Raw genomic sequence first — 11,190 nt, 5'->3', positions numbered from 1 at the left:
AGTAGCGGATCAATGTCATACACACAGGCAAAAACGGGCTGAAAACAACAAGAAAAACCCAACGACGATATTTCAAGTTAAACGACCGTGTCTTCGGATTATGTAATCATTGAAAAATGCAAAACTGGCAAAACATTGATTTGGTCATTTTGAATCTTACACGCCAATACCGATGTTACTCGGTACTGAGGACCGTTCCTTAACCAAATGAGGACTTCATTTGTCCAAATGTAACGCGTTTTTATTTTGGCACACACGCCATGGGTGACCTTGTCTGAAAATGTGTGCAACCATCAGAACCTCCTACCAACAGCAGAGCCAGTCTGGCAGCCCTGGAGCAAACCACGGTGGGATCTCCCCCCCCCCCCGGTGTCTCATTATTTAAGATCGATGAGGGTTGGTGGCATAGGGAGCATGAGTCATGGATAGGTCCGTTTTTATTTACAATTTGATATGGGGGCAGTAGCGGCTGCACCGTGTTTCGAACCTGGTGACCCGAGTCAGATTCTCTGCCTACAGCTAACGTCAGTGGACTCGGGTGATACGAACCACCACCGGTTCCACCCACTTCAACCCGCACTGCCCAGCCTAGGTGAAGTATGGTCAAACAAACTCTCACGATCTAGACGTGGATTGCCAAATGGCTGCAAATTATTATCCACAAATGTTAAGTGCGCGCGTGCATCGCGGCCGTAGCAAGCCACTTATTGGTGGGGTAACTGGGAGTTTGGAAAAAGGGAAAGGCTCTTTTTGCACGAGAGATCTGTGGCGATTGCTGGGATGTTCCTCATGGCTTCAGTCTTGAGCAATCTCCGATGACTTGTGGTTCCCAAGAGGCCCCCGTTTCTTTTTAAATCAACGATCGCAGAACGTCCCCATTGTCCGTGTGGCCCAGCAGCCGGCCAAGGGAGCCACTTTACACAACAGGTCACCAGTTGCATCCACCCCTCCCACCCCCCAGCTAATTTCTGCAGAGAATTAACCGAATCTTTCGCCATCTGCTCTAGAATGGATGTGAAAAGACCCTGTGACATCAGTTCTTCCAAGAGCGAACATGCCAGGCCCAGGGATTAATATCGACCGCGTCGGCGACACGGCAACAACAAAACATATTTCCACGCCCGGCTCACCCGCATCCGATATACCCTCTCGCTCTCTAGCTCAGGCTAACTAGTTGCAGGCCATACCCCGTGACCCGGAAAATATTCCGTGACACATTTTAAAAGCCCCAGCCGGGCGTCATTCCCATAAACAAACCAAAAAAAGAAACTACTACCCCCCTAGGTAATATTGAACTCTCAGGGTCTCCCTTGTGAAGCGACGGGTCAAGGCGCAGCACTGCAACGGCTCTCTCGCGCCACTGCTGGCGGAAGGGCCTCCGCTAGAAGGAGCCGCTCCACCTTGACATTTGGCCTGCTCTTCCACGCCGGCCAGACCGCCTTGGGAGAGGCGGGAGTGCCCACGTTCTACCCCACTGCACGCGACCTGCCGGTCCACTGGCCGTGGTGGTTGGCTGTTTACACCGCTGCGTGGACACGAGGCGGTGTGGAGGGGAGTTTAAGAAACCTGCGCCCTCGTTTGAACTGCCACTTCGGGGAAATCAAATCGAAGCGGCCACCCTCTGGATTGCGAGTCCAGTTTTCTGACCTGACCATTATTACGCCAGGGCAGCAACTGTGCTGATATATGATCGTTATGTTAACGTAGCGTTGTACAGTATTATTATTGTTGTTGTATTAATGGGATTTATGAAATTGTCCTCTGAAGTTTGCACCCTCTCTCTCTCTCTCTTCACATTTCTTCGCTCGACATCGTGAAAAATTTGAACAAGCACAGCATCAGCGACAATGACCAAAAAAACCAACAACCATTGTAACACTTTTTTAAAGCGTTTGGCATATGCATTACGTCGGATCGCTGTCGTGCACGTGCCCTGGTACAGAACCCGTTTGGCTGCAGCACCGCACATGAGCAAGGCGTGTCGCGCCGCTCGGCAGGTCACAGTAAAGGCACAAAGTAAGTGATGCTTGCACAGAGCACGACGGCAGCCTGGCGGTGCCCGCGTGGCCGCTCGACGGGCACAGAGGATGCATCCGAGACGAGCACAGAGCCCCGTACCGAGTGGGCAGGCAGTGCAACTTACTGCACGGGGGGGTGGGGGGGGGGTCACGTCTCTCGAGGGGGCCCCCGGGGTGCCAGGCTACAAAGGGTCGGGGAAACTCTGGGGGGGGGGGGGGGTCCCATTTTATTCCTTGCACGAGTGCCCATGCCAACCACGTTATGCCATGCACAACCCCCTGACTCATCCCATGGTAAGATTCAACACGGAGTTGCTAAGAGATTGATTTGGCTCGGTGATCTCTGAAACACATTTCCCCGCTGCGCGAGTGACACGCACGCGCCCCGCTACTCCGATGTTCACCAATCTCCCGCAGGCCTGAGCGGGGTGCAGGACGCGACGCTTCCCACGTGTTCTCCCGCACCTCCGGGTGAGCACGGCTTGGCTTGCGCGCGACGCGGAAAGACGTTGAACGTACGTCTACGCTCGCACGCGCTGGTTGGTGCACGTGGACTGCGGGACCCACCAAAGGGGAATCTCCACATTGTCCATCTCCTACGAATAGACTCTTGCAAAAGTGACCCATTCTATGCGACTGCCACAGGCCCTGTATTTTAAGCTCAGCATACTACGCACAAGAGATACATCGGTTGACATTCTTCGCTTTGTCCGAATGCCTACACTGACAAGTGGAGTGGTGGTACGGTACTTAGCAGACTGCGCTAAGAACCCGGTGACCTGAGTTTGAATCCCAGCCACGGCTAACAGCAGTGGTGAAAATCTGAACCGGTCCTGAGGCTCCCTCTTCACCAAGCCACCCTGACCAGCGTGGTGAAGTATGGCCAAACAGCCTCCGTGATCAACTCGGCATGAAGAGGCCTTCATGCAGCAGTGGATTGATAAAGGGCTATGCATTACACTTATTTAAATGCTTGTCTACAATGTCTGCATTTGAAATGTAATAAAACATATATTTTTTTAATTTTGGGATAATTTGGGGAGTCTACCATTTCACCGAAACGATATTCCATCAATCCCACGGTCCGTTCTGCAAAATTAGGAATTAAATGAATACATAATCATGGCAATGTTCGAATGCAGTGCAAGAGCTTGAGTTGCAGGATTTCCCAACCAAAGAGGTTCTGAATGATCTTCATTTGAAGTGCACGGTTTAGAGCCCTAAGTAGCGTGCACACGATGGATGACGTTGAACGTCATTGTCGTGGCTTCATGAGGGCGTGGGCTGTGCAATGAGCCACAGAACCGAAGCGTCCTCTTCCTGCGCTAGCCTCTACCTTGCGACGTCCCATATTCTAAATCCATTGAACGTTTTACGCGACTAGAAAAATACCAGCTGAAGGTCCAGCCCTGGCATTTTTCTGCCGATGCCACTGCTGCCAGAATGGCCTCCTCTAAAGGGAGCTCTACAAAGCTCCCTCTGGCTCCAGGGAGCCCTCTTCTGGACCAGGGGTCGGCAGTCTGCGGGTCCGGAGCCGCAATGTGGCTCTGTACGGACTGTTTCGTGACGTAATCAGTGCCGGATCATCCTAGCAGCAAAAGTAGCTACATATGCCACGGGCACCACACTCTCAAGGGCTCTGCGCTCAATGCTTTCCAGCTGTCAATTCCGGTTCAGTGATTCTGCACTTGCTCTATTACTATAGCCCTATATTGCCTTTAACTTTTATGAACGACTGAGTGTTTAAGGTTATCGATTTGTCGTATTATCTGGCTGTATATCAAATGCAAAAATACAATTAGTTTACTGTGCGAGTAAAAAAAATGTTTTTTAATATTTATGTTTTTTTATTTGATTCATTATTTAGGGCCCCTTTATAACATATGCTACCGGCCCCGCACGAGCTCGATCCGGCACTGGACGCACTGTAAGTAATGTACGTGTGCTTTCACGTGCAATGCAGCTCTTAGAATATTGAGTTTTGCACCGAATTCGAAAAGAAGTGATCTTCTTGTTATTTTGGTTGCCGACCGCTGCTCTCGGCGTTTTTTTTTGGCCAACTCTTCCATCCCGGCGAGACGCCTTGAGAGAACTACTTGTTGCGTTTAGTTTGTTGTCCTTTCCCCCGCACGGTTGGCTACGTACGGTGTGAAAGAAGTTCAACAGATAGTACATACCGACGCTTTACCGCAGCACGCGCGACTTGCCGATAGACTGTCCCCCGTGGCGTTCCCGTTTACACCGCTGGGTGAGCAGAGGTGGTGATGGGGAGGGGTGATGGGGAGGGGTGAGGGCAGGGGTGAAGGGGAGGGGTGATGGGGAGGGGTGAGGGGAGGGGTGATGGGGAGGGGTGAGGGGAGGGGTGATGGGGAGTGGTGAGGGGAGGGGTGAGGGGAGGGGTGATGGGGAGGGGTGATGGGGAGGGGTGAGGGGAGGGGTGAGGGGGAGGGGTGATGGGGAGGGGTGAGGGGGAGGGGTGAGGGGGAGGGGTGATGGGGAGGGGTGATGGGGAGGGGTGAGGGAAAGGGGTGATGGGGAGGGTTGAGGGAGGGGTGATGGGGAGGGGTGATGGGGAGGGGTGAGGGGAGGGGTGAGGGGAGGGGTGATGGGGAGGGGTGATGGGGAGGGGTGAGGGGAAGGGTTGAGGGGAGGGGTGATGGGGAGGGGTGAGGGGGAGGGGTGATGGGGAGGGGTGATGGGAGGGGTGAGGGGAGGGGTGATGGGGAGGGTTGAGGGGAGGGTGATGGGGAGGGGTGATGGGGAGGGGTGAGGGGAGGGGTGAGGGGAGGGGTGAGGGGAGGGGTGATGGGGAGGGGTGAGGGGAGGGGTGAGGGGAGGGGTGAGGGGAGGGGTGAGGGGAGGGGTGATGGGGAGGGGTGAGGGGAGGGGTGATGGGGAGGGGTGAGGGGAGGGTGAGGGGAGGGGTGATGGGGAGGGGTGAGGGGAGGGGTGATGGGGAGGGGTGATGGGGAGGTGAGGGGAGGGGTGATGGGGAGGGGTGATGGGGAGGGGTGATGGGGAGGGGTGATGGGGAGGGGTGATGGGGAGGGTTGAGGGGAGGGGTGATGGGGAGGGTTGAGGGGAGGGGTGATGGGGAGGGTTGAGGGGAGGGGTGATGGGGAGGGGTGATGGGGAGGGGTGATGGGGAGGGTTGAGGGGAGGGGTGATGGGGAGGGTTGAGGGGAGGGGATTAAAGAAACTTGCGCCGTTGTTTCAGCCGGCACACCGGGAGATCGAAGTGGTGACCTCTGAACCCCAGTGTACTCACCATCACAGCACGGCGGGCAGCTCTTACGTTATTATGGGGCCCTATGTCGCTGGCCGATCCGGCCATTTACTTCGTAGCAGAAGCTTAGCGTGCCTGACAGATGCTGCGAAAGAGGGAGTGACTCTACATTTCCGGAGATCGCAATTGATTAAAACTCACACCATGGAAAGTTTATTAACATTTCACCAACCTCAGATGAAGTACTTGAGGATTATCTCACACGAGCAGCGTTGCTGCAATTTTCAATTTCCATTCAAATGTGTAAAACACACAAAACAGCCTTCATTGGATTTACAAAAGGAGACGTTCTTCTTTGTTCAGAAATGTATCATATCTCTGTATATCAAGTACCTTCTCGTGGATGTGATGTGAATTGCCACGCCCCAAAAAATTACCGATTCTATATAGAACCCCACCACTCTTTCTCTTCACAGAAATGTGCGCTTTTGTTTCAAAGTACAGTCGTAAATTTGTTTAAACCTGCACGCACTTCAAGCCACGTGCTTCAGCTTCTCATGCTTTTGTTCGTCGGTCGGTCGACGATTCTCAAAATCGTCGCTCACTGCTGGCAACAATGGCAAACGAGCGCCACCCGTTCCCACGTCCGTCGGTCGGAAAGTCGGTGCGGCGTCTCGGTTTAAAGCATCGTTCATCTTCCTCGCCCTCCCCTCGCCCTCCCCTCGCCCTCCCCTCGCCCTCCCCTCGCCCCTCATCTCCGCGACGTTTCGTTTGCGATAATCAGTTCTGAAGAACGACTCCAGCGCGGCGGTGTCTTTGCGCGTACGACGCGTTTAAGTGCAATCGACGTCGTGACGTGGGAGCGTGCACGCAAGAGGCGTGCGGGACAACAATCTAGTCGCTCGCTGTCCAGCACGACCGTAGCCCTAACCCTGGCACAATTATAGACGTTTTTTACTCATGAATGTATATCTGGCGAATAATATGGGTCTTGTGTACAACAAGTAAATGCACTATTGTTTGGGAATTGTGGAGTTGACGTGCAAGTTGTTGTCCAATATGAATAACTGGCGTGAAAAGTTGGATTTCGTTGATTTGTGTTGCATCAGGTTGTTGTTCTCAACCCTTGAAAGCGGGATCTTGAACAGTTGATTTCCCAGAATGTGGTTCCTGAAGGTTCAAACTTTGGGAAAAAATGGGTCTGCGTCAAGGCCACAATTTGACCCATGAACTCAATCGTAGAAAATACGATCCCTGCTGCTTGCATGCAGGGTTTCGTTTAAGGCTTATGAACTCGGCTACAAAATCCCAAGCCAGCCCAGAGCTCTGGAAACTCACTCATGGGAGTCATGTGAAATTGATTCTTTGATTAACGCGGATTCTGGTTCTGTTGGCGTTGAGGTGAGCGATGGCTCCATGGTGTCCGGAATGTGGAACCCACAAGATTGCCCTAAAACAAATAGCACATTCAACAAGCACACCTCCAGTGTTTTGTACTGAAGCTGGCAGAGTTTCATTGCAAAATCTCTCCCCAACCCCAACAATTTACCCATTTTTCTATCATTCTCATGAATCCACACAAATGTCTTTTGGCAGCATGGTAAATACGCAAAACAACTTGACCGCTGGACGCCTCTCTCTCTCTCTCTCCCACCCTCCAACTGTACCATCCCCGTCATAGGAACGAGGAATGGAGCGTCTCCTCGGCGGAGGCGCTCCGAAGGTGAGTCCTCCCGGGGCTGCTCCACGCCCGGACGGCGGAGTCGTCGTCGCCGATGGTGAAGGTCACCGGCTGCCCTCCCATCGGCCGCCCGGCCGCCTCTCCCGCCCGGCCACTCTCCCCAGCGGCGAAGAGGCGCGTCGTGTCCCTCCACGCCGTGTAGGCGTCCTCGGCGCCCACACTCTCGTCCAGCTCGCTCACCGTGTGGAGCAGCAGCGGCATCTCGGAGCCGCCCAGCAGCTTGGCGTAGCACGCCACGGCGAGCTCCGGCGACTCGCCCGGCGCCCGCCCGTCCGATGCGAGGAAGTCGCCGGCCGCCGCGAAGCCCGGCGGGAACACGAGCTTCGACGCCGGTGGAGGCTCGGGGCTGGGGCACGGGGGGCCCTGCGAGGAGAGGCGCGGCGTGCTCGCGTCCGACTCCGGCTCGCCCGGCGACCCCCCGCGCGGCTCCGTCGCGCCCCCCGCCGCCGCCATCGCCGCCGCCTGCAGGAGCTGCTGCAGCTGCAGCTGCTGCTGCTGCAGCTGCTGGCCGGCGCAGCGGGCGCCGTGGACGACGGCGGTGGGGGAGCTCCCGAAGGCGGGCGAGGAGCGCACGCTGCGCGTGGCCAGCGAGCCGGAGGCGGTGCGGCCCGCGAGCGGCGGGAAGGCGGCGTCCAGCTGGCTCAGCGAGCACGAGAAGTCCTCGACGCTCGGGTGGTGCTCGAGCACGTGGCTGCCGACGCTGGAGGAGCGCGAGATGGTGGTGCGCACGAACGGCGGCCCCACGGGGCTGTGCGAGTCCGGGGTGGCCACCGAGAGGCCTTGGCTCAGCGACTGGCGGTAGAACTCGATGAGGAAGTCGAGCTTCTTCTCGATGGACTGCACCTTCAGGAAGAGCAGCAGACGCACGCGTGTGGCCTGGTCAGGACTGGTCGGGACTGGTCAGTCATGATCACCTGGCATGTGCACGCTTGCGTGTAGTGGGTGGGTGTTGCATCTGCCAGTAGTCATCTCAGTGTGTGTGAGTCGATGTGTGTGTGAGATTCGATATGTGTGTGTGTCAGTCGATGTGTGTGTGTTAGTCGATGTGAGTGTGTAAGTCCATTTCTTTGTGTGTGTGTAGGTCCATGTGTGTGTGTGAGTCGATATAATCCGGCAAAAACAACCACCTACCTCCTCGTGGTGCCAGACGGCAACGCTGTGGTGGGCAGTGCCGTGGGGGGAGGGCCAACTTAAATTGTCCATTCCCCTCATGGCGTCTGTAACCACCACATCGGCCAAATGGGGGCTCTAGATGGGTGCAAGGGGCTGGTAACCCCTCCACCTTCAATTAATTACCACTAAATTACGAGTTAAAAATGTATTAAGCTTGTGCCGGAGGCCCCGGGGGGACAGGAGTCTATGATGTCTCCTGGCCAAACTCCATTTGGCGGAGCCAGGAGACTGAATCCTTACTCTCGGGGCTCCTCCAAAAACAACAAAAAACCACTATGTGTGGCCACGTGGAATGATCGAACGCTCACTGCGGAGGAGAGGCTGCCACTCCTCTGTCAGGAGCTGGACCAGTACCGCCTGGATCTCTGTGTAATTCTGGAGGTCTGATGGACCGGCTCAGGCTCCTGCCACAATGAGGGGTGGACAGTCCTCTACTCGGGGCAGGAGACTGCCAAACAACAGGAAGTGGCTCTTCTTCTGAACAAAAGAATGAAGGGGGCGTGGGAGCGTGACGGTGAGTTGTGGGAAGCTGTAAGCCCCAGGATATTTTTGGGCTCGCCTTCCCATCAACCGGAGGTGAGGAGTGGTGGTCGTGGTTACTTATGTCCCCACCGAAGACAAACATCCGTGGAGGGATGCAGGCAAGGCTGATGAGTCAGATGCCTTCTATGACCTCCTGTCATAGGTGCGAGCTAAAGTGGCCCCTTGGGATAGAGTCATCTTGTTGGGTGACTTCGATGCCCGAGTTGGTCATGATGCTGGCACCTGGTCTGGTGTGATTGGAAGGCATGGGCCAGATCAGCTCAATAACAACGGCAGGAGGCTGCTAGATTTTTGTGCAGCCCATGGGCTTGTAATTACCAACACGCTGTTCCGGAATTGGCCCATCCACTCCACATCATGGATGCATGCCGGGTCCAAGCAAGAACATGTGTTTGTACGTCCATGTGTATGTGTGTGTGTATAGTCGATGTGTGTAAGTCGATGTGTGTGTGCGTGAGTCGATATGTGTGTGTGTCAGTTGATGTGTGTGTGTGTGTACGTCCATGTGTGTGTGTGTACGTCCATGTGTGTGTGTATAAGTCGATGTATGTGTGTAAGTCGATGTGTGTGTGCGTGAGTCGATATGTGTGTGCGTGAGTCGATATGTGTGTGCGTGAGTCGATATGTGTGTGTGTCAGTTGATGTGTGTGTGTGTACGTCCATGTGTGTGTGTGTATAGTTGATGTGTGTAAGTCGATGTGTGTGTGCGTGAGTCGATATGTGTGTGTGTCAGTTGATGTGTGTGTGTAAGTCTATGTGTGTGTGTGAGTCTATGTGTGTGTGTGTGTGAGTCGACGTGTTTGTGTAACTCCATGTGTGTGTGTCTAAATTCGATGTCTGTGTGTGTACGTCTGTGTGTGTGTGTGTGGAAGTCGATGTGTTTGTGTGTGTGGGTCGATGTCTGTGTGTGTGTTAGTCGATGTGTGTGCATTTCTGCATGTGAGTGTGTAAGTCCATTTCTTCGTGTGTGTGTCGGTCCATGTTTATGTGTGAGTCGATGTGTGTGTGTGCAAGTGCAAATAAACAAATTGTGTGTGCGTGTAAATCGATGTGTGGGTCGATGTATGTGTGTACGTCGATGTGTTTGTGTGTGTGTACGTCGATGTGTGTGTAAGTCCATGTGTGTGTAAGTCCATGTGTGTGTCAGTCCATGTGTGTGTGTGTGAGTCGCTGTGTGTGTGTACGTCAATATGTCTGCGTGTAAGTGGATGTGTGTGGCTCTATGTGTGTGTGTGAGTCGATGTGTGTGTGTAAATCGATGTGTGTGCGTGGGTCCATGTGTATGTGTAAGTCCATGTGTGGGTGTGTGTGTTAGTCAATATGTGTGCGTGTGTAAGTCCATATGTGTGTGTGTGAGAGTCGATGTATGTGTGTGTGAGTCGATGTGTTTGTGTGTGTGGGTCGATGTCTGTGTGTGTGGGTCGATGTCTGTGTGTGTGTAAGTTGATGTGTGTGTGTGTGAGTCGATGTCTTTGTGTGTGTGGGTCGATGTCTGTGTGTGTGGGTCGATGTCTGTGTGTGTGTAAGTTGATGTGTGTGTGTGTGAGTCGATGTCTGTGTGTGTGGGTCGATGTCTGTGTGTGTGGGTCGATGTCTGTGTGTGTGGGTCGATGTCTGTGTGTGTGTAAGTTGATGTGTGTGTCCTTTTCGCCCGGGCAACGCCGGGTACTTCCCGCAAGTTAGTTATAATCCACACCCACCAAGGCAGCACATATCTGTTCATTAAGAATTTTGTTTTGCATCTATATATATAAAATCGTTCATGTCTGTCTGTCTGTGTGTGTGTGTGTGGACTTTGGCCCATACGCACTTTCATTGGACGGCGGTTGCCCCTGGCAACGGCTAGCCACGCCTTCGCCGCTTTCATTGGACCTGGCAACGGCTAGCCACGCCTTCGCCAAGGGCTGCAGTTTCATTGGACGGCGGTTGCCCCTGCCAACGGCTAGCCACGCCTTCGCCACTTTCATAAGCTCCGTATTTAATTAAATAATAGCCATTACACAGTATTGTTGGAGCGCTAGGGGGGGGGGGGAAGGAACGCCACCCGTACCCTGCCTCTTCCAAGCCGACAATTTTAGGCGAGGCCGCAGGCTTTGCACGCTACTAGGCCTCGACACCCACCACGCCACTCTGAGGTAAATTCATCAAAGTTTTTCCTACTCTTCACTACACCCCCACCACAATGTGTGCTATTAATATTACTTTTAAACCCAACGCGCCAACAATCGATTACTTTAATGTTCACTGTACAAATACTCATTAAGCTGGGTGAGCGTACTGCCAGTCTATCATGTACACTGTAGCCTGCTTATTAAGCTCGGTGAGCGTACTGCCACTCTATCATGTACACTCTAGCCTGCTTATGAAGCTGAGTGCGTGTACTGGCAGTCTATAATGTGGACTCTTGCCTGGTTATTATAATCGATTCTTTATATGTTCTTTGTACAAACAGTCATTAAGCTGCTTGAGCGACCCCAGTTCGATTCCAA

The 11,190-nt window shown here is 53.8% G+C and overlaps 1 protein-coding gene across 1 annotated transcript in view; it reads right to left on the bottom strand.

Moving 5' to 3' along the window:
- Window positions 1-5,167: 5,167 nt before the first annotated feature.
- The window catches only part of LOC133344260 (potassium voltage-gated channel subfamily KQT member 5-like), a 479,339-nt gene continuing 473,316 nt past the window's right edge, over window positions 5,168-11,190 (bottom strand). Inside the window, exon 14 of the mRNA XM_061554335.1 lies at window positions 5,168-7,828. Coding sequence (XP_061410319.1) covers window positions 6,920-7,828 — 909 coding nt within the window. The 3' untranslated portion in view covers window positions 5,168-6,919. The remainder of the gene's footprint in view (window positions 7,829-11,190) is intronic.

This window comes from Lethenteron reissneri, chromosome 19, assembly GCF_015708825.2.
Source record: "Lethenteron reissneri isolate LAM-NWPU_2019-01 chromosome 19, ASM1570882v1, whole genome shotgun sequence".
Taxonomy (NCBI): Eukaryota; Metazoa; Chordata; class Hyperoartia; order Petromyzontiformes; family Petromyzontidae; genus Lethenteron; species Lethenteron reissneri.
This window is presented reverse-complemented; position numbering and strand designations above follow the sequence as displayed.